Raw genomic sequence first — 27,580 nt, 5'->3', positions numbered from 1 at the left:
AGTACTACAAGACTGTATAACAGTAACTCTATAGTGGGTAAGAACATTATAGGCATTACAGAACATCGTAGAAGTATTAAACACTATCATAGAACTTCTATAGGTATCTTAAAGTATTACTATAGTTCCTTTCCATAAGGATTGGGCAAGCACTGTCCTGCACCTGATTCAAACTCACAACTTTGGGCATGGCGTGCTAGCAAGAGGGCTAAACCCCATAGGTGCTGGTTTCACCAAGACATCTTTTATGATGGGGTGAGGTATAGGTCTACTCACTGCACATCACGGTACCTGCTAGCCACTGTTACACTCAGGGGGATTTGGAGGGTTAGCTTGAGCCAGTTAGCATTCACCATCTGTAAAATGGTGTCCCCCCAAGTGCTCACTTCCAGCTACATTTGTACAAATAATCACTGGTTGACACAAATGTTGTTTATGTGGAATGGTGGAAGAGCTGTCAGTTTCCTGCCAATCCACAATGACATAATTAATTTGTGGTCATTGGTAATGTGGGACCTAATTATTGCCTAATTGGCTTGTTTGTGAAAATTAGGGTGGAAGTGAATACATGTTGGAGGTCTTTTTTTTAAGATGGCGACAGCACACTGAGTATATATTGGGGCTGAATTAGCTAGCCAAGTAGTGGCCATTGTTCTCACTAGAATCCAACATCACTCCTGCTCACCAAGTAATTACTTTAATCTGAGTTTGTGTACATACTCTGGTGTTCACTGGAATCTGGTCATCAGTAATGTAGCACTGTTATAAAAAACCACTGTAATCACATTTTACTGTGTAACCTAAAGTCAAAGGTGGGTAAAGGTGGTAATTAAAGGTTATTTAGGTTAATTGAGGTGTATTACTGAGGTAATAAACAGACAGTAAACATCAGCTTTCAGCACTTATTTATTGTTGAACTTGTGGATGGGAAATTGGGTCATCACCTTAAAGCTTGAAAGCTGTGGCTGTTTGAGAGTCTCCGAGTAATGCCCTTACAGTCAGTGACAGGTAGCCCACCAGGCAGTCTGAATTGTATCTCGCTGCAACATGGATTTCAGCTTGGTCTTTCTTGATCCCCACCCTGTCTGCTGGGCCTTGGAGTGATACAGCTTGATCCTCTTCTACCTGAAACACAAGTTCACACAGAAGGTTGCATTAAAGCTCATACCAAGAGTCAACACGCCTTCCATGATTCATATTCATTCCATACCATCGATAAACCCTATTGAGGGGGCCTTGGGGCATGTGTAGAGTTTGCTCTGGCTTGGCAAACACGAGCCGCTTAATTTGCAGTGCACTTTCAGCGGAGCTGATGCAGTGCTCTAAGCCCTGGTGGTGTGTTATCTCTACCGCGTATGGCACTGGCTCTTCTCAGAGAGCTTCATCATACAAAAGCAATCATCTGCATGGAATCGAGGCCTCCCATCCTTAATATCCAGGCTGATTTATTCCCAATGCATCTTGGTTATTCACATAAATAAAATGAAGTCAGAAAGCAGAAAGAAAAAAAAAACAGTTGAAGTAAATAACTTTTTTTTACTGTAATGGACACGTTATAACAGATCACCAAGGTGTCCTGTTCTGACGACCTTACAAATCCCTGCCTTAAAAATTAATGATCACATTCATACATCATGTACATACATCACTTGTTTTTACAACCGCCAAGGTCCACAACTGCAACAGACAATTTATATCCTCTGTCGTCTGGGCGCGAGATTATCAAGCGGCTTGCTCGTCGTTTCTTGGCAATCAATATTTAGACTGACCAAAGAATAAACTGCTGGAAATGGAACGTTTCCTGCACTTCCCCTGGCTGCCGGCGCATCCCGGGCCTGCGGCATCCTCCACACTGACAGGAGTCACACGGTTTTGTGCTTTAGCCCTCTCCGGATGGATGCCACAGTAAACAGGCTTTGACAGTCTCACAGCACTCTGCTGAACGGAATGCTAAACAGCTGCCTGTCTTGTCTGTCTGTAAGCTCCCCCCCTCGGCTCTCTCTCTCTCTCTCTCTCTCTTCTTATCTGTCAACATTAGCTTCATTAGCCACGTGCTAGCACAGGATGCGGCTACCATCCCTGAGCAGAATGGGAATGTTTTTTTTCTTTTTTTTTTTTTTCCTTCTTCTGCTGCTGCTCTCAACTCCAGCGATGCTTTCAAACTTTCATGCTTGCTCCCTGATGTCCCAGGTAGGGATGTGTGGGTTTCTTGTGTGAAGATATGGGGTTAGGGGTCTGTACTGTCTGGTCATTTGGAACGAGACAGCATGAATTCCCTCCAATGGCTCATCTTCACCCAGAGTACTCTTGACTTTCCTGTCCTTGTTTCAAAGGTCACTGTGATGAAATGTGACAGGCTGCCACAATCACAATGCTCTTTGTGCATGGCTGAGATCAGTCACTCACTGTTCTAGTCAAGAGACTTTGTCAGACATTAATTTCAAACTTACTGTGACCCTGACAGAAGGCCTAAGCAACCCCCCCACACACACACACACACACACACACCTCCCATCAAAACCTTATTCATTCCATTATGTCCTCAATGATGACTTCTATGTACTGCCAATTTCTTGGTGGTCTTTGCTGGAAATGTACAATTTAGTGGTTTAGCAAGATGGTTCCGTTAGAACTTCACAATTCAAGATTTCGGCTTGGCACAGAGGACTTAAATGCTGCATGCTGGCCAGTACAAACTAACTGAGTCCTGGATGCCATGCTTTCAGGAAGTATCAGATCATATACCAGTAAGTAGAGGGACATGCTGTTCAGCTGCTATAGTAGCGATTATATCCTTAATCTTTCCACATGCTGGGCAATGCACACCATTATGGCATCAAGGTCATCACTAGTGGCGTTAAGAGCTCTCGCTGACCTTTAATCAACAACAAGCTCACATGTATGTTCCAAACCACTGAGATGTTTGCTAAAACCTATGCTCCTGTTTAACCGCTATAAGCTACATGTTTTAAATAAACTGGAGATTATTAATGTAAGGAGATGGGACATTTCCTGCGTAAAGCCTTAGTCCTGTTGGACTTAGCTACTTAAACATTTGTCTATATTTCTATTTACTTCCTCTAAAGAAGTGTCTGTCAAATTGAACAACCAGTGTTTCCCATACATTGACTAATCTGTGGTGGGGAGCCACAAAATAAAAATCGGCCGCCACAGATTAATATTCTATGTTTAATTTAATTTAATTTAAATTAAATTTAAGGTCAAATCCTTGCATTGCCATTGAGCTGCGCTTTTTACGCACGCAGCCTTTCCTTGTCCCGCCCCACTCTCTCTCTCGTAGCCCGCTGCCACTCCTCTGCATGTGCATTTAACAAAATATTCATGATTGTTGAAGGATTGTTGTTGCCACATAGAAGCATTACATAGAAGATGTCTAGCTAAATTGCTATTAAATCTGCTTAGCATCGTGACCATGCTGCGCAAATTTGTTCAAAACTGCTGCATTGAAGTGAACTCTGCTAAGGTCTTATCACAACATAGTAGGCTACATTGAAGAGACTAAACTAAGCTAAGTTATGAAATCAAGCAGTATCTCAAATTTAGCATGCTTAGCCTACTTACAGCTGCTTGTCAATTTCGTCATTCGGCTCATTTTATTGACTCTGACACTGAATGTTTGCAAAATCCCGATGAAAATGGAAAAGTGTTTTCCAAAATTCAAAAGTGCTTGTCCCAAGGAGAAGTACGTGAACCTTTATTTTAACTATGTAGAAAACGTTATGAATTGCATCCACACATCAGCAGCCTTTCAACTGTGTTACAATTGCAAGGGTTCCCTCAAACGTCTTAAAGTGACAGGCACTCAATTAAAACTATACACTACCAAGATGATCTTAATCCCCCTTCCCCTTTCTGTGGGAAACACTGACAACTTGTTTTATCTTTTTAACTAATAGAAGAACGCTCGGAGAACAAAGATGTCAACCACGGCAAGATGCCGTATTGTGCAATGTTAGTGAAAGGAAAACTTAATTTGTGGAATCACCCAGTAAGTTGAATCAATGCGTAATCTTGCACACAGAAAACATAACCTCCTTGGCAGAGGTACTAAATCAGTGAGTGTGTATTCTGTAATTGCAATATAATTCAAAGTGATTAATAATAAATTAAGATAGCTAGACCCTGTAATTATTTAGCTCATACAACCCATTTCTGCTTAATAAATCCATAAGAAAAAATGTCTAGACATGGCTCCAATTCTCAAAGCCTCCAATTCATCATAATGTTTTTTTTTATTTGATTAATAAAAAGATTAATTAAAATGAACAACTTCCAAACCATTACAGCATTCTGACTGAGATTGATTTAGTAACCCTACAAACTCAACAAACATGACACTCAAAAAGAAAGCATGCAGTGAGGTGACATCTTAGGAGGTGCAGGCCAGGTGTTTTTTTAGTGTTAAACGGGAATCATGTGAGAATTAGGCTTTAGAGTCCTACAGACAAACACAAAACGCTAAAAAACGTGTGCGGTCTTCATGTTACATGTGCAACTCATGTAATGTAAATGTAAGAATGTGCTGTAATGCATTCCGAAACAGACTAAAACATACTACAGGGTGTTTCTCAGAAGACTGGAAGGACATGAGCCATATTGAATAAGGCAGGAGCATGTTATTTGGATCACAAGCCTTTTGTATGACGCACGCTGTAGTCAAAGATCCTTGCTTTAACCCTCTCTGCTGTAGTTGCTGGTTGCTTGCCTCTGTGTGGTCTAAATGTATATGCCTCAATGACCGCAGGCTGGAAAAGGTAGGCACACAACCACAGGAGAGCTCTCAACTTTCACACATACAGTACTACCAATAAATAACCTCAGCATCACCATGCCCCTGCATACTGTAGCTCAAAAATGTAAAAAGCTTTCCCAGACACATTTACAGTATTCATGCTACACATTACTTGTATTGACTGAATGTTTGGATCTGCTGGCCACATATATTTGATATCAAAATCAATGTCATCTGCTTTTTACAGTATGAGGAGCGGATACTGCATCTTCACTGCGGGGAAGTGAGTTGCACTGACTTTTGAAATAGGAACAGTTACAAGCCAGAGGCCTCTTTTGGACCGAGAAGGGGATAGGGGGAGGGAGGACATTGATGTTTTGAAGACATTTTCTATGTCCTCAGGGAGACCCAGACAGCAATACAGGCTCTCTCCTCCAGTATTCAGCTCTCCTATACACTCTGCCTGCCTGCAAATCTCTCTCACACACACACACACACACACACACACACACACACACACACACACATACACACACACACACACAGTCAGTCTTGGTCTCAGCAGATCCACTGCTAGTCCTGGTGGAATAATGTACTTTTCACCCAGGGGTGGAGTGGAGAATGCTCATGAGAGCACTCCATGAAAATGTATGAGCGAAGCTTTTCAAACACACCGCTTTTCATGACCCTGGTGACACTGAAGAGCACCTTGACAGCTCACCATCAACCACCAGTACAGTTTGGAAATGGCTTTGTGGGTCTCAATAGGCAGCACTCTTATGAAGGCTGCCAAAAATGGGTTGAAAAGCACTGTGCAGGATACATCACTCCACTCTTATCCTTACTACTTGTAAAATTGTGACTTGTTCATTTTAAAGAAATCTTCATCTAAGTTGTGGTTCATAATTGCCAATTTAAAGCCTTGTGTGGGCTTTAATAATAATGAATGCAGCTAGCAGCTATAGCGGGCACTCTGTTAGCAAATGCTTATAGAATGTAGCAGCAATGTGCATTTCCATTGATTAGAATATTTTTGCCTTTCTGGCCATGGACTGACATATCTGACACATCCAGAGTGGAAGTGAGTGGTGCGAACAAACACTAGCCAATGGGCAGTCCCCGCCCCGTGGTGGTGCAGTCCAATGATCACACGAGGAGGAGTGCGATGATGACACAGATGTCAAGCGAAGCCCACTCCATGTGTCTAATGACACCACCCGACACAGCCCCTGCCCCCTGGAAACTCATTTATCACGCCCTGTTGAGAGAGTCCTCAGAGCAAGGCCACAGTCCGCTGGGGGTTACTGGTGGTGCGATTCACTGCGGGGAGCCAAGAGCTGACTAATTAAGGTGGATGGCAGGCTTGCTTATTTCACCTCCTCCCTTCCAAAGATGCTGGGTGAGCAGCAAGCAGAGAGGGGGGAAAAATAAGGGGTGGGGATGGGTGGGTGGGTGGTGTTGGGGTGAAGGGGGGAGAATGAAAAGCTCTTAACAAGCAGGAAATGTCACCTCAGCTTGTCCACACTGAGAAGGCAGAACATCACACCTACACGGAGCATAGACGGGATAAATATAAAACGACAACGTGTTCTGAGAATAGAACAGAAGTTTGCAGGGCTTCACAGTAGAAGGTAGAGAGTGAGTGCTAATGGCAGGTTTTTAAAGTTCCTGTGAGGTTCCATCATTTGTAGAAGAGATGATAGGCCAACCTCTGAAAGTAATCAGGCTTTGATTGCTTTCAAAACCACACTGACTTTAAAAACGGGTTGGAAATCACAGAGCTGCACCCATCCCCCCAACCTTTTCAACAGATAATGAAAAAAACAAAACGCGTCATTTACTGCCAATACCAACATATTGATATTCTGTAAATCCCAAGAATGAGAGATATATTAATTCCAAGAGTACACCAATAAATTACCTCAAAATCGACCTGGTGTGGGGGCACAGTGACGCAAGTGGCTAAAGCCACCATATCATGTTCGAGTGCCCACGGGGATCCAGGTTTGAATCCGACCTGCGTCATTTCATTTTCTTCCCATCGATCTTCACGGTCCTTTCTAAATAAAAGGCTAAAAGCCCAAAATAAAACTTTAAAAAATTGGCCTGGTGCTGCACAATCTATTATGAAAAAGAGGCAGAGCATAAACACCACAGCTTCAGAGTTGTTGTAGTAGTTGGAGAGCCACACAGCTATGAAGCTACAAATGAACTCGAGACCCTGCTGGGTGCAATCTTTATGAGCAAGAATAAACAGCCCTAGATGTTTCCATATGCAGATTGTTCTTTTTCATTTGAATGTGTAGTTTCAATATTTCCGCCCCCACTGCTCGACGACAGCGAGGAAAACACCACCGTGACCTAACTGGATTTAATCAACTTGCAAATGAGCCCCTCTGTCTCCTCAAAGCTCACTCGTGGACAAATCGACATTTCTGGGTCCTGACCGATATGCCTACTACACCTCACCCCCTCTGAGTGTGTGTGTGTGTGTGTGTGTGCGTGCGCATTTTGTTTTGTTGGTTTGGCACTAATGAGGGCATTTCCCCCTAGAGACAGAGTATATGGGTGAGATATGGTCTGAATGAGGGAGTCTCTACCAAAAAAGGAGAGAGAGGAGGAGGAGAGAGAGGAAGAGGAGAAAGAGGAGGAGGAAGAGGAGGAGAAGAATCAATGGTTCACTGACTGACTGACTGCAACATTTGCATAGTGCCAGTGCCTATGGTGCACAAGTGCCCAGGAAAATACGCCATGATATGCTGAGTGGTGGGTGCTGTGTGTGTGGGTGCTGTGTGTGTGTGCGCTGTGTGTGTGCTGTGTGTGTGTGTGTCTACACACGCTTGTCCACTGAAGTGAGTGCTGTGTGACTATGTATGCATGTGTATCGGCAGAATGGACCTCTTGCATTGTGTGTGTGTGTGTGTGTGTGTGTGTGTGTGTGAATGTGCATAAAGGCGCGGCACTGAGCACTGAGCTCAGTGTGACTTGTGCCCACATGCTGTTGCCCTCTGTGCATACTAAGCAGCTCCCTCTCTCTCTCACACACATACGTTGTATGACACCTATGACTATTCTGCACAAACAGAATCTAATTCATTTTTTAAGTCCTAAAAAAACGCTATACACGTACACTATGTCCCATTTTTTTCCCTATAATATGGCATATAAACGCATTCATACATATGCACATATGCAGTAGCACATGCTGCATGTGCATCCATCTCCACGGATTCATAATTTATAATTCTATGTTTATTTATGTTCCGCAAAAGAATGAATGAATTTTCCATCACAGTTGGCTGTCACACTCCTCCACAGTATATTGGACTACTCAATGCCTGTAATATGATGACCCCTGCTGGCCAAATACTAGTGTGGCTTCTGAGGAATGCAAAGATTTCTTTTTTAGACCAAAACTCCTTACAGCTTCCCTTACTATTTTCTATAGTTTGTCTATATAATCCTAGTTAGCTAGCATAACAACATAGGCAGCATAACCTCAAACATAGTGGTAACAAGGAATAGTCTCTCTGTTGCTCTACAGTGGTGGAAACACTCATGGTAGATTGATAACTTTAATCTTTAAACTGCCTTTGACTCAGTCTTGTAAGTCTTTATGGAACACTCGTTAGACTGTCATTCTCTGTGCTCTCTGGACAACTTCACCAATTCAAACAGCATACCGGCACTGAAGCAACACAGACCCCAGACGCAAACGTATTATTACAGTGTTGCACTCAAAATAAACATAAATAATAAAGCGAAATTTAAATAGTTAGTGGTGAGTATGCGAGTCTATATTTTATGGGTGTGAGTTTCTTGTGTTGTGTTGTGTGTGGCCTGCAGAGAAAAGATGTTCAAGGAGCCTGGTGAGCATGAACATTTCATTTTTACAAAGAATAGTTTATGAACAAAGTTTTTATGGTCAACAGACTCCTTGAACTTCAGAAGCTTTTATTTACATGACATTTTCTGTTTGTCTCCCCTGCATAGTAACAACAGCAAATATGATCATTTAAGTGAGGCTTTATCCTACCTGGCTGATACCATACACTAACAGCGGAATACTGACATTGATAATGAGTGATGTCTTCCACTTGTCAGGCTATCTAATGTAATGCCTTCGGTACAACATGCATGTTTTACTACAAGAAAACAAATTACACAACCAAGGTCTCCACCGCTAATAATGTTAATGGTAACAATGTCATGTAAGCAATGAAATAAAACACTTTGCTGGCACATACAGAGGGAGATATAAAAGCTAAACTGAAACTCAGTCTGCAGTGAGTGTCTAGCTCAAATTTTATCTCAGTATCTATAAATACTGAGAGTCTGAGATAAGGTTTGTCTTTCTTGTTAGTTGTTTATTCATCTCTGCAGAGAGGTCCCATATGCATCAGAGAGATAGAGAGATAGAGAGACCGATGCAGCAAGGGAGACAACTTCTCATGCACATTTATATCTTTGCATTGTTTCATCAGACCTCCCTGCACAAGCAGTTTCGTCAGCACAATAAGTTATCTGAGTTATCTGTTAAGAATGATGACGCCACTGACCAAGAAATACCTGGTCTAAAGTGAAAGGCGCATGTAAAACACAGCTAAGGTGCCCGGTCACGAAATGTAAGTGGGCCCTAAGCAACGATTCCAAGGCAACGACTGGTCTGCTTGGATGAATGTCCTTAGGATTTTTATCATCGGTCATTCAAATATTATTGGGGCAAGGGTTGTTTTTTTCAGGCTGTTTTTGATTGTATCCTCTTGTCAGTCAATAGTAAAAGTAAATAACTAAGTGTAAGAGTTTGTTTTGTCGTTGCCAATGAGTTCAAATACTAGGCGAGTGCAGATGCATGTAGACTATACTCTGCTTGTCACACATGTTTTAGTAAAGCAAGCTTTAGTGGAATCCTGGTATTGCATAGTCTCGCGTGCAGATTCCTCCTGCAGAAATGCGCTCACTCGTCTTTAATATACCAACACGCTGCTCGAATTTGCACTCCTTGCACTTAAAGCGAATGACAGGTGTCACTCTCATTGGTTTAATGGATGTTACACCCCAAAACACACCCATGACTAATTAAGAAACATAAGAATACCCCTTTTGTGCCTGGCATCTGATCACTTATTACGCCGTGAAAATAGCAGATTTGGACTGGACATGCCCTAAACACGCTTAAACCATACGCTTTAGATCGTGTGTTTCAGGCCGCCAAAATTCGCCTTATTCACCCGGCGGCCAGAACGAGGCTCCAGGGTACACTTGCCATTACACCTCAGTGCAGTAGATGGTGGTAATGCACTCTGTTTGCAAAGCTCACAGAAAAAGAAGGGTTCGCTGGCCTGTTCTTCTTCTTCAGTGAGTTTTTTTGGCAGTTTGCAAACGGAGTGCATTACCACCATCTGCTGGACTTAGGTGTAAAAGTTCTTTTAGGCAAGTCCCTCCACTCGGAGGCCATATTGCAATGCTTTTTGGGCACTTATCAGGCATCTATTTCGGCAGAAATGCACGTGCGCAAGGCTTCACGATACCAATCTTGCTCCAGCGGCGAGGTCACAACATATGATTGGCACAATGTATTTACAACACAGCACATGTTTGGCTCAATGTATTCACAACACAGCACATGATTGCAGGGACGCAGGAGGCACGGGGGACGTGGGGGATGTGTCCCACGCAGTGCTGAAGAGACAGCCGTCATCCCCCTCACTTTTGATAAGGAAAAAAAGCCTTATATACGCTAAATAAATAATAACCTATAGGGTTTGCGCTAACTATGTAAAACTCCCAATTAACAGCATCACATCACTAACCACAGCCATCTACAGTACTGTAGGACTGCACAATCTCATATTCACTCTGTTGGATATCTGAAGACAGTTTGTCTACTAACAACCATCATTAGAGATGCTTTTCGTTTGGAGCGGCATACTGGTAGGCCATCAAAAGCATAACATTTTCGGTTTGGTTTGGGATCGAATTTACGTTTGGACTGTTTGATTATATTGCTAAATGTTGGGACTGATGGGCACTGAACTCTGGGAGATATTTGATGGTTCACTGTTATGTTTCATGCAGTTGAAAAAGTGTCGGGATTTCTACCGCTGTTTATTGCGAGACAAGGCAGCCATTCATTGAATAGGGGTTGTGCTGTAATAGAAAACTTTTTGCGTAGCCAAGTAGCCTAAATTGAGTTATTGTTTAATTATGCATGATTTAGTAGGCTACTTTTTATTAAATTCGTAGGCTGGAATGCCTTGAGTCACGCAACAATTAAATGTAGTAGGCTTCAGCCTCTGGCAATTAGCTCGAAAGGGGCGGCAAGACAATTAGCTGCGTGTGTTGGAGACCCATGGTAGGAAAACGACTTTATTAATCCAACCAACAATATAATAAAATATTAAGAAGAGGTGTTATTTCATTGACTTAAATCGAAGCAATGTCTTCTAGTGCTGGTGGACTGATGGCAATTGCTGGTATGGTATAGGCAAATATGGGAACCTGCCTTTATTTGTCCGGCCAGGGCTCGAATTACGTTGGAGCCAGAGGGAGCCGAGCTCCCATAGAGTGACGACTGGCTCCCATGAAAGCAACAAAGTCAAAAACCTGAGGGGGTCTCTCATATCTGAAGGTGTCTGGCATTGTAATTTAATCTTAAACAACCGCTCATTATCCATCCCTGTGCGATCTCTTACCATTAAAGACGTTAAATTAAAATATAGGCTACTACGGGACGTACTGTAGCCATACGCTCTTGAACGCAGCATGACACTTCACCACCACACCACAAGACTATATGAGCAACCCGTATCGATTTGACAGCACTCACAAATCTGAAGAAGTCACCCTGCTTTGATGTGAGTGTTTTGTCTATTTGCATAGGCGTTCATTGGGCTAGCCTACGTGTTTTGATACGTGCTGAAAAGTCCTGTTTGCTGTTGAACTTGCGCTTTACCTATTCTATGTTGATTGACAAAGCCATACATTATGGCCCATAATGCAGCCTACAATGATTGTGTTGTCTGATGATATAGCTATCCTCTGCCATTCAGAGCTCCGGAAAGTTCCCAGCTATTTTGAAACACCTGTTAGCAATCTCTGATGTCGTAATATTCAATGGCTACCCGACAATATCTCAGTGCAAACTCCAAAATTGTTCGTCTATTAATTTTCCACGGTTCAACACATTAGCCTACTAGAACGTAGTTTGGCTGGCTTTATTCATTTCTGCCAGTTAGTGCTTTTTCCCCTGTGTATAAGTTACACTACATGCATTATTGTGTTTGACACTGAGGATAGCCTATCTGAGACGGTGGTCTGGTTTAAATGAGTTCCGTTGTGAAATTGAGAATGGCACAGACTAAATCGTTTAGTCTATTTCTTTGTATTGTGAAATTCAAATGAGATATGGACTATTATAATCAATATGTTGAAATTAATTAAAAGTAATCAATTTCTATGAAAAATCTATGTCTGTTGTATGCGTGTGTCAAGGTAAAGCCTGGGCCTACCGTGCGCATTTAGGCCTACTGTACTGCGCAAAAGCGCCACTTGCGCCTAGGCTATTTCATTGTATCGCCTTGTTAGGCTATGCGCGGGGTGTGTCAACTTTTTATGAGATAAAGAGACCCCCTTAAAGACAAAAAGATAATTCGAGCCCTGTGTCCGGCTATAAATAGAATCAATCCCGGGCATAATTTGAGGATTTATGGTAGCCTATCTCCTGCTCAACATGACATTAGCTGTTATGTTTATTGATAACAAACTCAACTAGCCTACTGATCAACTCGTTTTTACTAGCCTAACTATAAAATACAAGTATATAGGCCTACCCAAAGTTACATTACAAAAGTTAAAGACATTTATTTCAAACATAATTTCAAGACACAAATTGGATACTTCAGTTACTTTGGTGCATAAATCCCAGAGAGTAGGCGACCACACCCCAGAGTGATGGGCCTTTCTTACGCGTTCAGTGTGGGGTATAAACAAGCTGAAAATTTAGCGGTGTCACGTCTGGCTGTCACAGACATGGTGAGCTCTTTGAAGCTTGGGATAATGTGGTACAGTTACTACAGTAACAGTATTTTATTTTACTTCTTATGTAATATTTTTTTTTTTTTCAATTTTATAAATGCTTTGTTTAAATGCTGTTGGAACAAATAGTTGATTATAAAGGCAACTTTCTGTTGCAATTTTCTGTGTGTTCTAGACTGGTAACTTGTTAAGCCAATATGTTCTAACATTGCATAAATATTAACTGCAGACACATAGTGGAGAGTTGATTTGGTTTATACCAGACAATTTAGGTACTGTAGGCCTAACTAGGCTATTTGATCATGTAGTCTATGTTTGGATCATAGGCATGATGATTCATTCATGGCTTCATAAAATATCAACATCATGTTGCTTTTAGAGTATTCTACCATTGGCCCAAGTAGTGTAAAATAAATCTAAAACAAATAGTACAATTGCACATAGCACATAGCAAGAAGCTGGTCTGAGGGCAGATCTGGCATTGTGCTCATCTCACAGTTTTGACCATTTTAATCAAACAATATTTTGAAAACAATCAATGGTATTATCTTAATATTCTGGCAAGTTTATACAAGAGAAGTAAATATCTGGAAATCTGATTTCACTATGGGTTTGTGTTCACAATTTGGTCCCCCTCACTTTCAAAATATCTCCTGCGCCCCTGCATGATTGGCTCAATGTATTCACATGTCGACGTTTTGCCGCGGTAGGGGTGTAATATGTGTAGACAACTGCCATATTGCGTTACAAACTAGCCCCATGCATTTCTATGGAGTATTTTTTGAGTCCTGTGTCTCCTCATTAGAAAGTCTCTGGTGTAATGGCAAGTGTACCCTGTAGCCTCGCTCTGGCCACCGGGTGAATAAGGCGAATAGGGCCCTTTGGGTGTGGTGTTAAACCTAAAATACATTCCAAATGAACTACCCAAAGCTACTGAGATTGCACACACAATCTTTATAAAAACGGGACTTGTCTCTATTTTCTGGCCAAGTCAAAATCAAACATGACTAAGATACTTAGATACAAACATGACTAATAGAGACAAGTACAGGTGATTCAGTATACATGGGGCAACTTTTTGAGTAATGCTTCTGGCAATGTGCCTCATTATTGTGGTTCTGACATGTCCCCATTGATATTGGGCAGCAATTTATTTTGTGGAAAATTTTAACCCTCAGTAGGCAAATCATAATGGTCATACAATCAGAATAAATGGAACTGGTTATGTGTTTGCCCAGTAACATTGCTGAAATAGTTGTCCCATGTATAAACCCAACAAAAGTTGAATCTTGTTGTGTGTTAACTGTTGACTATACAGTGCGGTTCATTTGTAGTTTAAACAGGCCTCAAAGATTTAATCTGTACTTTTTTAGTGTAATTGATTGTATTTAATTGTTTAAGAGCCTACTGGTATTCAGGAATTGTCAGCCAACTCGCCATTCAACCGCTGAGACCTCAGAATCCTGTCGCGCCACTGTTTTATAGTTTAAGTAATGTAACGAGTGTTACATTTTGGAGGCACCGCTGGGATGACAAAATTTGAGTGAATTGAGTGTATTTAATAGACAAATGTTAGCGAGTGAACAATTACCTCTGAGTGGAACAGGGTGAACTATTATATTTAAAGTGTATGGTGATAAACGTCACACAGTGCAAGGTAGGAGTGTTCGAGAGCCTACTCACAAGTAAATTATTTGAGGAATGCAACATCTTTCTCTCTGTATGCACGCGTACACATAATCCCTCCCTATAAAGTACATCATAAGGCGTGTCGATAGCTCAGATTTTAACAGGTCTCAAGTAAATGTATCTGTGCAGCATCATGACTGAAGCGGAGTTGTACTCAGTCTACAAGGGGGTTTATATCCCCAAAGATCTTCACCCACCTGAGTGTCTAAGGAACTATGAGGAGTTCAACTTTCGGCAGGATGATATTTTAATTGTTACTTATCCAAAATCAGGTAGGTTGCGTCAAAGTTTTTCTTGACATCTTAAATAGCAGTTTACTCTACTACAAGTGCAGTAAGTTAATAGAAAAAACACTATCATGAGCATTTGAAATGATATAATTAACATATTTCATTTATGCTCAAATAGGCACAACCTATACAGGTTTAAGGTAGTATTTTCAGGTTTAAGTGTAGTATTTTCACAGTGGAGGCACTGCGCTATTCAATTATTTCTACTGTTCAGTCCCATTTTTCTAATTATTAGCCTACTAATATACTTATAAGTATACAGGGATTTCAGCCAGCTCACCATAACACCACTGAGACCTTAGGATCCTGTTGTGCCATTGTAACTAAGTGCCTGGTAACGTGCACCTTTTGGTATGCTCAAATGGTTTATGCTCAAATAGGCACGACTTGGATGCAGGAGATCGTCCCATTGATCCAGAGCGAGGGGGATCTCACCCCGGTCCAGACCATTCCAAACTGGGAGAGAGTGCCATGGCTGGAGGCGCGGAGTGCGAGAAACCTTAATCTGGAGGAGAGACCTTCTCCGCGCATATTTGCAACTCACCTCCATTATAATATGATGCCAGAGTCCTTCTTCAAAGTCAAGCCAAATGTATGGTGCATCAACATTAGTATGAATTAATGCTATTAATTTACCTTAAGGGGACAGTTGCGGCTATTGAGAATAGATTAAGGTTAATTAAACCGATATGTTATGGATTCATTCATGAATGCACATTCAGACAAAATAGTAGAGAGTCCTATACATTAGGATTAATTTGTCTGATACATGTATTAATGGCGTGGATGGGAAAATTCTGAGTTGTATGTGTTTTTAACCCCTTCAGGTCTTGTATGTCCTGCGACACCCAAAGGATGTCTTCACTTCATCTTTCCACTATCATAAAATGGCTTCATTCCTGGTGAATCCTGGAACAGTGGATGAGTTCATGGAAAAGTTCCTTACGGGAAAAGGTAGGCTATGGAATGTTTATATAAATCACTATTATTCCGAGGCATGCTTTTATTACCCAAAGCTAAACTAATACCTGTAGTTTCAAGTTTCAAACACTTTTCATCATAAATGTTACTGCAGTTTAAGTAAAGATGCTGAACCATTTCTACTTGCACAGTAATGTTTGGCTCCTGGTTTGACCATGTAAAGGGATGGACACATGCCAAAGACCAAGAACATATTTTATACGTATTTTATGAAGAAATGATAATGGTAAGTTGGTTGATATTTATGGCAATTTCATTACTTTGAATTTGGATGAAATAGAAGAATTTTGTTTTACCTAAAATAAGTAATTATTTTAGGGTGCATCATCACTTTCATCTTGATTTAAACAGGATCTTAAGGAGTCTGTTCGTAAACTCTCCAGTTTTCTGGGGAAATCTCTAAGCCAAGAAGTCATTGCAAACATAGCTGATCACTGTGTGTTCAAAAACATGAAAACAAACAAGATGTCAAACTATTCCTTGGTGTCAAGTAAGATCTTTGACCAGAAAAAGTCAAAATTTCTGAGGAAAGGTAAGGACAGCGATTTGCCAGTGATCTTTTTATTGTTAATCGTATTGAATAACTTCCTGATAGAGAAGACAAACCATTTTGTGGAATGATGCATCATCGTCATTTGCATGAAATTTGCAATGATGTGACTCAACAATCTCTAGCCAATAAGTGACATCACGCTCTGTCTTCCACTCGCTATCCGTAGCTGATCGAAATGACATAAGCCTAAAGCTTTGATGTAAGGCTATATGTTTAGCCTATTGAATAACTTAATGATACAGAAGACAAACCATTTTGTAGAAAGATGCACATCATATGAGATTTGGGTAACACTTTATAATAAGGTGCCATAATAAATAACAAACTAATCATTACCTAACCCTTTGTTAATATGGACAGACAGACAGACAGACAGACAGACAGACACAGGTTTTCCTGTAATTTGTACTGTAGATAGATTCTATGCGGGAAAAGATGCGGATTTCTACGCATCCTTTCGACCATTCATAAAGATACGTTTTTCAGGCATGTAAATCAGCAACATCTAATGGAAAAATCACAAAATAAAGCTCAGAGAGCATAATAAAAGATCTCTACACTTCAACATTTCATTATGTTACTACCTTCGTGATCATTCATTCATATTGCAGGCTATGAGGTTTGTAGCCAAGGCTGCAGCCAAATAGGCCTACACTAAACTGCAAACGTTTTCAGTAAATCACGTTTAGTAAGATATTGATATTGATGTTCCTTAATAAGATATTAATATAGCCTAAATCATGCCTCTCCCTACTATGCGATCTACTAGGCTACTTGCGCTGACTGCTAGCTTAAATAAAGCTCATGTTCACAGTGTAGCCTTATGCGAAATTCATTTTATGTTGACTTCTGCTGACATTGACACCCACGGGTGTGTAAGGAAGGAGATATTGCTTGCGTGTAGTAACATAATGAAATGTTGAAGTGTTGAGGTCTTTTTATGCCCTCTGAGCTTTATTTTGTGATTTCACCATTAGATGTTGCTGATTTACATGCCTGAAAAACTGTGCTTAAGCTTTACGGATGGTCGAAAGGATGCGTAGAAATGCACATTTTTTACCGCATAGATTTTTTCTATAAATCCTGACGCTGGCAGTGAAAGATGCATACGCACAGTTCAGCTCGGTTCATGCAACTTTTTTGTGCATAGCAGCCTTTATAAATAAGGTCCCAGATCTTCAAGGTGCAAAAGGCAACATTGAGTGAAAGTGATTACTAATATTTTTCAAAATAATATTTTGTGATGTTTCTTTCAGGCACTTCTGGAGATTGGAAGAACACACTGACTGAAGCCCAATCAAATCATTTTGATGCTGTTTATGAAGAGAAAATGAGAAATGTCAAATTCAAATTCTTTTGGGATTGAATTAGTCATAGCCATAGTAGGCTTCCCACAATCCCTATGAGGATGTCATTGCTTTGATGATTTGTGGCATAGGAGTTTTGAGGAGGTGTTTTGTGTTGTATTGTCAGAAATGCAAATTGAGCGTCAGCGTCAGTTCTGGCAGGCCAAGTAGTCAAGGCGCTGCTAATCGCTATGGGCGTCAGCTGATCAGCTGTCAACTCCCTTCGCACTCCCCTCGCTTCTAAATGGCTACATCCAAACAGGATGCCTTATTTAAAACTGCTTTAGTTATTCCTAACTGCTTGCTGTTAGCATTTATGCAACCCACCTCCTCCCCTGCTCCACCCTGTCGTGTATAACATGGCATAGGCTTTATGTCATAGTTGCCTGCTCTGTTCATATGGGGGAATAGTTTAGCTCGCTCAGGTGAGTCCCCCCTAATGCTGCTGCTGTCCCCAGGCTCACTGCTCTTTCATGGTGCTCATGAAAGGTCTGGGGACCCCTCTGAACAGAGCCATACCGTCAAATTTAATTTGTAATATATTCAATAAAATTTCCTAAAGAATTTATTGCCTGTGTTGTTCTTGACTTAATGGACCTGACAGAAATACCATTTTTTCGCAACAATAAGCTTTAAAGTCTGTGATTGAAGAATTAGAAGGTAAAACAAAACTGAAGAAACACTATAACATATTTGATACAAGTACCACCAGGTACAGGTCTGTACCTGAACAGCAAAAACATACCATGCAGGAACTAAAAACATACCACGCTGCTGAAGAAATAACTATATATGTTCCAACTGGTAGAGCAATGAATCAACACCAAGACAGTGGGATTAAGTACCAGGGAGTACAGTACACACAGGCTGGATTCACATTACAAGCCTCATTCTAGGTAATGATTTGAAACTAAACTTCCAAGGTCAAACCTTAAAGTCTCTGTTTGTCTGCTTATTGTATTTACTTCCAAGTCCACAAATGAACTCCCACTTTAAGTGATACTACAGTGCAACTTTTCTAGAAAATCTTTAGACTTCTGAGTTTGTCTGATACAAGGAAATGATTACAGAATTGTCTGGAACATAGCATCAAAACCATCAAGAAATCATCTACAAAAAATAGCTAATCTGTGTATCACATTTCGCTCCGGAGGAAAGGAAACATCTTGTGTCAGCTGTGGCCTACATGATCACGTCTAAGGCACATAACTGCCATTTCCAGACAGAGTTTGCTGTTGCAACATGAGATAGCATTAGCCTACAGGAAAGGAGCATGCATCTAAGCAAAAAAGGCGTATGAATCTGACCATTCTTGACCATGTGGTATGGCAACAAATCAGATATATATCCGATCAAGAACCAGATTTGATATGTTCACACAGCCCTGAAAAAAAAAAAACTGACAAATCTGTGTCACATCAGTTTTTTTTTTCTATTTGATTTGTGAACATGGTCATAGACTACCGACAAAAATGAAGGTACCTGCTAAATGAGTACATGTAACAGTTCAAGCACCATAATGTTGTTGTCACACAAATCTAAATGATCAGGGGAGGTTTCCTACCATTGGGGGAATCCAGGCTTTGTGGTGCTGCATCAGGAGAACATGACCTCCCCGGCCGAGGAATAGAAACCAGTGCAGTCTGAGGAGTACCTCTGGGATATCTTCACGCAGTTCAGCTCAAACTCACCAAAATGGTACGCACCAAAGGTCTGCAATAGCAAGAATTAACAGAGGGTAAGATAGGAAGAGAGAGAGCGTATCACTGTGACTGTGAATTCAGTCAAGATAAATGTATATGATCTCCTGAGCGACGAAAGGTATATATGTCAGTATGCCGACATCAAAACTTGAGTTGTTGTGTATGTGTTTGCTGTTAAAATAAATCACCTTGCCTGGAAAAACAATGATTAAGTTAAACTCACAGAATTGAAAATATTGGAAAACACTGTTCTTAAGATGCCTTTAGAGTGTCAGAATAATTAGTGAGGAAGTATTTTCAGGTTGTCAACAACAGATGGCAGACAAAACCTTTCATCTCTTGAGGATACTGAGGTGAGAAGAAACCTGTTGATGTGGTTACACAATAAAGCACTCTTTAAAAAAACAACTTGTAGTACTTCACAAATACCACTAGGTGCCAGCATTAACAACACAAAAGCAGAGTTGTAGGCAGCTGTTCACAGAGTAGACGGTTCTGCACCAAAGTTCATATTCCACTGAAAGCATACTACATGACCTGCAAAGTCATTTGTCTCAGATTAAAGTTGTAGCTCCAGAATGTCTGCCTACTTCAGTTCTGACCTGAATGGAAAACCTTGACCACACCAAACAAAGAACCATCTTTTCAGACTTAAACTGAAAATATTTTTTTGGAGTTTCTGAATAGAAATGTTGTGCTGCCCTGATCTCTTGCCTAATTTCATTTGTTCTAACCTGTAATATGTTTCTTGCGTCAAATGCTTCGCGGTCTTTGGTATTTTGTTTTCCATGACTGCCCTTGTCTTCAGCTGAAAAACACAAAACAAACAGCTGTAGCAGAACTTACAAACACAGACACACACACAGGCAGAGACACAGACAGACACACAGACACACAGACCATATAATCACATGACACCTCCACTATTTTGCAATGCCACTGAAGAAATTATATAATACCAGCCATGTTTACACTCTATCCTGGACTAATCTAAAGGAATTTGGTTCAGGGATGTGAGTAAGGAGGGTCATCACATGCATAACAGGCCGGGCTGCTGCCTGTTTAGTTCACCCCTCACTCATGTCAACACAGGTGTGAGAGAGAAAAACAACAACACAATTACAGCATGGAGGCCATGCTGGACCACTACACAGCATCTGATGGCAGAGTGTGGCCACTCTTTGTTGCTCGGAGGCCGGCCGAGCCCCCTCTCTGTTCTGGACGGGCACTTGGACGGGCTCCACGTTCAAGCTCAAATGACCCCATTGTTGAGCCCCTCGACTGGAAAACACACAGTCAAGCTCCTCATCATCAGGCCTCGTGCAGCGAACAACAAAGCTGGGAGTCCAATGGAGAGAGGTTACAACCGCTGCTGCTGATGTCCAACCCTGGCACCCCTGCACACTCAGCCCACACACACACATCCTCCTCACACACACACACACACACACACACACACACACACACACACACACACATCCCTCCTCTCACACACACACACACACACACACACACACACACACACACACATACACACACACACACACATCCCTCACACACACACACACCACACACACACATACACACACACACACACATCACACACACACACACACACATCCCTCCCCTCTCACACACACACACACACACATCCCTCCCTCTCACACACACACACACACACATCCCTCCCTCACACACACACACACACACATCCCTCCCTTCTCACACACACACACACACATCCCCTCCCACACACACACACACACACATCATCCCTCCCTCACACACACACACACACACACACACACACACACACACACATCCCTCCTCTCACACACACACACACACACACACACACATCCCTCCACACACACACACACACACACACACACATCCCTCCCTCTCACACACACACACACACACACACACACATCCCTCCCTCTCACACACACACACACACACACACACACACACACACACACATCCCTCCCCCTACACACACACACACACACACACATCCCTCCCTCCTCACACACACACACACACACACACACACACACACACACACACACACACACACATCACACACACACACACACACACATCCCTCCCTCACACACACACACACACACACACACACACACACACACACACACACACACACACACACACACACACACACACACACATCCTCCTCTCACACACACACACACACACACACACACACACATCACACATCCCATTCCCCCACCCACACACACACACACACACACACACACACACAATACATCCACACCACACACACACACACACACACATCCCTCATTACTCACTTTAACACACACACACACACACACACACACACACACACACACATCCCTCCCTCCTCACACACACACACACACACACACACACACATCCCTCCCTCTCACACACACACACACACACACCCCTCACACACACACACACACACGAGCCGACACGCCTGCCCCCACCCAGTCCTTTTTTTGCCTCCACCCAATCCCAGTCAACTTGTTGTTCGGAGTGTTCTTGAACACAAGCCCCTTTCTTGCGTCAGCGCTCTAGCCGGGGCCAAATCGTCGTCAACAAGGCCTCTGGATCTGAATCGGCCAACTGTTATGCTCACCGCGTAGCACAACCACTTGGAGGGGTTCTGTGGTCATTAGTGTTGGGAGCTGTGCCTGCTCCTGCTGCTTGATGAGCTCCATGAATGACAGCACTGACGGGACTGGGGACAACACGGGGTGATTGTGACTTCAGAGCTCAGAGCAAGATGCTTGTGTTGGCCAGGACAAAAAAAAAAACATGACATAGAAGAGGGGGAAGAGCAGCCATTTTGTTTTTTTTAAGTGCTCTGATGCATGACAACCAAGGCACTACACCACAGGGAAGCATCTGCTCTATTGAATGCCTGGTTTTACTGCAAGTTTTGGGCATTGTGTTTAATAATGGACATCTGGGCAGTAATTGCGGCTTAATAAACATACTCTGTAGGGACTAACTTTGTTGGGTCTTTAAAGTGAAAAAGCCAATGCAGTTAAAGCAAGATAACCCTGTACGGCCAAGGACAAACAAGGGCAGCCCAACAATAAATCTGTTAAAGCCATGGCTGCACCTAATGCTCCTGACTACTGCAAAAACTTAGAGTCTCAAAGCAGCCCAATTACACAACATCTACGTTGAAATATAATATGCTTAATGTGCAATTCTGCTTCAGAACCACGCGGCAGTTTCTTCCTGGCCATGTTCAAAACAAGAACAGCTGGGCACTGGACAGAGCACAGGTAAAATATTCTCCTGCCTCTGCTGTCCGAGGCTCACCTGAGGGTTCTTTCTTTTCGAGGCTCACCTGAGGGGTCTTTCCTGAACAGCGTATTCATGACGGTCCCGTGGAGCTTCACGTGGTCCCACTCCTTCACCATCAGTCCAGAGGAAGCAAAGTGCTCCACCAGCCGGTCGGCTATCACCTGCAGCCTGCACAGCATAGATCCAATGCATGAGAGCACAACACTTATGTGTGTGGAAACAACACTCTATACAGGCTGAAGTGCTATTATAGGTGCAATTACAGTGCAAGTAAGGGGTTACAAGGTAAACAGACACTCACATTGCAAACATTGCTGGGTACCAAAACAAATTTTGGTCATTTATTTTCAAGTGCTGGCAAATTAACACTGCATGAGAACGTATACCTATGGAGTGCATGAAAATCTATTTGGTGGAGTTAAGTCACAGCAGTGTAAAATAACTGGGCTCAGGGTGATTGACAATAAAGCCACTGCAGAGATGGTAAACTGAAAGCCTAGAGTTGGCGGCAACATGTGTACGGCACACACCACTTCTGACGTCTGATTACTTTGATCCCTTTGTTTTCAATATGACTCTGCACCGAACTCATTGGCTGATGTCGTGCCGATTAAGATTCAGTTACTATTCTGGTCAGCACCGCTCAAGAAAATTCCTTTATTGAATGATTGTCAGTTGAAGATTTTGGTGCTGGGGTGCGGAGACAAGTGACAGTTCCACTTGTCGCCGTGTTCGTGTTTGTGCCAGTGTGCAATGGGTTTTACTAGTGGCCCTACAATCAAAAGCTTAATGGGATGTACTGGAAGGTGTATTACACTAATCAAATTACCCACACTTACGTGTCAGAGCCATCCTTGACTTGAACTTTGGCGTAGAGGACATCCACCATAGAGGGGTCATCATTCATGTACTCTATACCAGATACAACCAACGGGAGGGGCTTTCCCTCTGTTAAATCCCTGTAATTAAGAGACAAATTGATTTAAGACATAATGATCAAATCCATCAGATTGAATAAAATTAAAAAGTCATGCACAGCTTGCTGAGTAAAACCTTCAGTTAGCCTTCAGTGAGACATAATTGTGTTATGGCACATTTATGGCACATAACAGTATGAGGTACAATTGGAAACTTCCTGTTTGGCATAAAACCAAGAATGCAAAAACGGTAAAACACAGCATATGTTGTGCAAAATGAAATTGACGATGGAGCAAATGGCCTGACAACGTGACAATGCCCGCTCGCCACCAGAGGCGTGTGATGTGATGCCAGGCTGAGGCTACCCACCTGATGAACTCCTCACACTGGTTCAGCAGCTCGGAAGCCTGTTGCACTTCTGCCTCACTGAGCAGTGCCAACGTGCCCACGGTCAGATGCAGCTTGGCAGGGTTCTGAAAGATGCTGGCATCCACGCCGGGATCCTAGTCAGGCCAAGCCAGCAGAACACAACAAAAGATGAAACCTAAATTATTGATACACTCACACAATACAATGTGAGTGGACAACGTTAATTTTCATCTTTTATGTGAAATAAATGTAACCTTCACCAACAGGAGAGGAGCAAGTGACTAGTGGTTTCAATCCTGCTCTTGGTCCCCCAAGCTCGGTTTGAAATTCCAGTGCTCTGATATGGAACTCTAGATTAGCTGAACAGACATGATTTTCTAACCCAAAATCATTATTGTGCATAGACCAGAGATAGAATAAAGATAGAATAAAGATATTATCTCTGGTCTATTATGTAGACAAGCTGGAGCAAGGCTAATAACTTTTTTTTTCCAGTTTTAGATTTATTGGCCACTAAACCAGGGGTCCCCATTCCCAACAATAAAGATCCTTCCTGCAGAATTCATCACTCTGTCCCTCGCTTCAACTGTCCACTTACACCAGGGCTGCTTAAAGCATTAAAAGGGTATTCATTCAACCTTTATTTATTCTCAGAAGTTCATGGAGGGTAGTCCTCATTGAAGCCGAGATTATCTTAAGATCTGAAGAAATCGGACTGGGCAACCTGGGCCACAACCAAAGCAAAGCAGTATGAATGAAGCTGCTCCCAGTACTTCAAAGTGGACTGTAGACAATTGAATCATAACTTCCACCAACTTCATGAGGAAAATGCCCAAAAATAAACCCCCATTTCCATACCTGTGAGCACTGCTCCAAGACCTCATCTTTAAACCTCAGGAAGCTCTCCTGAATGCTCGGGTGGTTCAAAGCGAACGAGAGGAAGTGGGTGAAAGGCTGCTTCCTCCGAAAGCTCTCGATGAGGAGCTCAAGACGCGTGACCGCCGATGCCACAGACGCCTTCTGTGCCCCTGTGATCACTGTGCGAAAGAACACAAACACGACACGTGACGCGACACAACATGAAACGTGAACTTTACCACACGTGTCTCAGTGCAAGGGACTTCGCCATGTGTGCTAAAGCTGTGAGAGCCTACAGATAATACAGTATGGCACTACGTATGGCCCAAGGTTAACAGTTCATCAGGTCAAATATCCAGCACTTCCTCAGAGTGTTCTCTGAGTACTAGTTCTGCCAGAGGCAAACCATGTATTGACTATAAAAGAGTAAACCGTAAATATTCCAATGCTAACTAGACTAATTAAGGTTCTGATCCAAATAAATGGAAGGTCACAACTGGTGTTCACATTCGTGACTGAGAAAAAGTGTGCAATACATCTCAAAACAAAGGCCTTCCTTCCTGAATCCCTTGGCTTAAACCATTCTACTTGCAAATAAGGCTAAACTAAACACTGAAGATATCCATGTACCATTACAGGATGACCATACTGAATGGAGAATTTCAAAACAAGGGGTGCAGCTGGCAGCTGTAAATAGCTGAAGTGCTGAAGATATTTCAGTATTTGGCTAAGCTCCCACTGAGTAAACAGCAGGCAGATGTCGCAATGTGGGTCTTAAGAAAACAAATAAAATTAGCACCCCAGCATGGGATATTTTTAGTTCCAATTGGCCTTGACAGAGAGTGAATTTACTCAAGGGCAGTGTGTTCCTGAACTGTTCTCTGGAAAAAACACAAACAACACTCCTCAAGTCAAAGCTGCACCACTTGCACCATTATCATTCAATTAGTTCATTACAAAGTTTCACAATTTACTACCAATTAATTTATGTTGCACAACACAGAATGAAACGCAATCGTGAAAAGTATAAGTATATCTACTCTTTTGATCCCGTGAGGGAAATTTGATCCCTGCATTTATCCCAATCCGTGAATTAGTGAAACACAAACAGCACACAGTGAACACACAGTGAGGTGAAGCACACACTAACCCGGAGCAGTGAGCTGCCTGCTACAGCGGCGCTCGGGGAGCAGTGAGGGGTTGGGTGCCTTGCTCAAGGGCACTTCAGCCGTGGATGTGGGCGTGGGAGAGCAGTGCTCAACCACTTGCCCCGCCCACATTTTCCCAACTGGTCGGAGATCGAACTGGCAACCCTTCGGTTACAAGCCCGAAGCTCTAGCCAGTAGGCCACGGCTGCCCCAAAAAAGGTGTTTAAATATTTTTTGTACCTGGTTTACCTCAGGAATTTATACAAGCTATGGATTTAGGGGTGAAATTGGGCTGTTATCGTTCCTTAGATTTTTTTTTTTTTGTAAATAAGCTGTAAAACCAATTTTTTACCATGCAATTGAATCCATATTGTTATGGAAGCGTGCAGGAGCCAATCCTGATACTGTGTCATATTGACCTTTTTTTTTTATATAGGTATAGGTATTTTATTAGGTATAGCCTAATGTAGTTGAGTACTTGAAAGGAGACACTGGAGTCTGACCACTGACTCTATGAGTCTGATGAATGAGTAAGCAGAAGAGCCTCCTCACCTATTGGTCCCTCCACCCCTTGCTTGGGGATGTTAATGGATGTCTTTGTCTCTGACTCCAATCGTTTCCTTGTCTCTCCTTTCTTCCCAATGATATATCTGCAAGACATCACAAAGAAATGGAACCTTTCCACAACCCATTTCCTTGATATGCAAAGCCATTCAGATGTATCTGATGAACAAGAGAGCACAACAAAGTAACCATGTCATTACTGTGATTAGAAAGACCAACAGAGTTCATGACAAATGAGCTGTACAAACTTGTGAAGCACACTTGGGATGTCGATGGCACAGCGGAAGCCTTTCTCTGTTTGTTCTATTGCATGGAGGTCACAGGGCTCGTCCACCGCGCATTGATCACTTGCTGTGAACAAGGAGGTGATACTGCACTGAATACACAGGGGGGATTAAATTAATAGTCTAGGCTGCAGTGAAAATGCGCTTTTCACAATGAACACTTCTTAACGTTACCTGTTCCATAATATGAATAATCATCCTCTTCGTCATCATAGGATTCCTCCTTCACAGCATTTTTTCTGTATATCCTTCCATTAATATTTACAAGGACTGGACGTAAAACCTCCATATTTAACGTTACATGAAATCCTAAAGTGAGAGATGGTATTAATTGAAGTCTGGCTAAAATGTCAAACGTGATGTCATTTGCTAACTTGTTGGTTGCTAACTAGTTCATATTGCTTGCCTGTTCCTAAAATTACTGCCGTCTAAAAGTCGTTAAGGTTAACATCATTTATTTCATTCTAACTCAGAGCCCATACTGTGCCATAAGTTGCCAAACTTTAGTAAAAAGGAAAATAACTCGTCACGTCTCCGAAAACAAGTTGCCACGCTAGCTAGCTGCCTGTCAGCCTATGGACACTAAAGCACTTGCATGGCAAACCGCTTACCGTAAACCCACTGGCATGAAGGAATAAATGGCCTTAGAGCTATGTAGGACCTTATGGAAATTGTTTCATTGTAGAAAACTATAACGTTACAAATGATCCCAAGGCTGCTTTAATGCACCTAGCTCGCTGGCTAAACACTGAATTCTAGT

At 42.1% G+C, this 27,580-nt stretch overlaps 2 protein-coding genes across 2 annotated transcripts; one reads left to right on the top strand and one right to left on the bottom strand.

The window, feature by feature from the left end:
• Positions 1-893: 893 nt before the first annotated feature.
• Positions 894-27,580, bottom strand: ascc1 (activating signal cointegrator 1 complex subunit 1). Its single transcript, XM_048232841.1, has 11 exons — positions 27,432-27,580; positions 26,995-27,129; positions 26,785-26,887; positions 26,525-26,622; positions 24,825-25,003; positions 23,967-24,100; positions 23,519-23,638; positions 22,723-22,847; positions 20,087-20,160; positions 19,214-19,362; positions 894-1,125 (listed from the first exon to the last, which is right to left on the bottom strand). The coding sequence occupies exons 2-10, from the start codon at positions 27,107-27,109 to the stop codon at positions 19,246-19,248; spliced, it is 1,065 nt and encodes a 354-aa protein (XP_048088798.1). The 5' UTR covers positions 27,110-27,129; positions 27,432-27,580; the 3' UTR covers positions 894-1,125; positions 19,214-19,245.
• On the top strand, positions 14,613-18,155 carry LOC125287265 (sulfotransferase 2B1-like). The gene is made up of 6 exons (XM_048232842.1): positions 14,613-14,751; positions 15,150-15,361; positions 15,597-15,723; positions 15,882-15,976; positions 16,102-16,282; positions 17,560-18,155. Exons 1-6 carry the CDS (start codon positions 14,613-14,615, stop codon positions 17,667-17,669), a joined length of 864 nt encoding a protein of 287 aa, XP_048088799.1. The 3' UTR covers positions 17,670-18,155.

This window comes from Alosa alosa, chromosome 22 (assembly GCF_017589495.1).
Source record: "Alosa alosa isolate M-15738 ecotype Scorff River chromosome 22, AALO_Geno_1.1, whole genome shotgun sequence".
In the NCBI taxonomy this organism is placed as follows: domain Eukaryota; kingdom Metazoa; phylum Chordata; class Actinopteri; order Clupeiformes; family Clupeidae; genus Alosa; species Alosa alosa.
This window is presented reverse-complemented; position numbering and strand designations above follow the sequence as displayed.

What these genes read in the sequence shown, in the direction of transcription:
- LOC125287265 (XM_048232842.1), top strand. Translation starts at nt 14,613, where the DNA reads ATGACTGAAGCGGAGTTGTACTCAGTCTACAAGGGGGTTTATATCCCC. An exon ending in AAAGTTCCTTACGGGAAAAG is followed by an intron (nt 15,724 to 15,881) that starts GTAGGCTATGGA and finishes CTACTTGCACAG; the next exon opens with TAATGTTTGGCTCCTGGTTT. An exon ending in TTTATGAAGAAATGATAATG is followed by an intron (nt 15,977 to 16,101) that starts GTAAGTTGGTTG and finishes TGATTTAAACAG; the next exon opens with GATCTTAAGGAGTCTGTTCG.
- ascc1 (XM_048232841.1), bottom strand. Translation starts at nt 27,109, where the DNA reads ATGGAGGTTTTACGTCCAGTCCTTGTAAATATTAATGGAAGGATATAC. An exon ending in GTCAAGGATGGCTCTGACAC is followed by an intron (nt 22,848 to 23,518) that starts GTAAGTGTGGGT and finishes TATGCTGTGCAG; the next exon opens with GCTGCAGGTGATAGCCGACC. An exon ending in ACGCAAGAAACATATTACAG is followed by an intron (nt 19,363 to 20,086) that starts GTTAGAACAAAT and finishes TTGCTATTGCAG; the next exon opens with ACCTTTGGTGCGTACCATTT.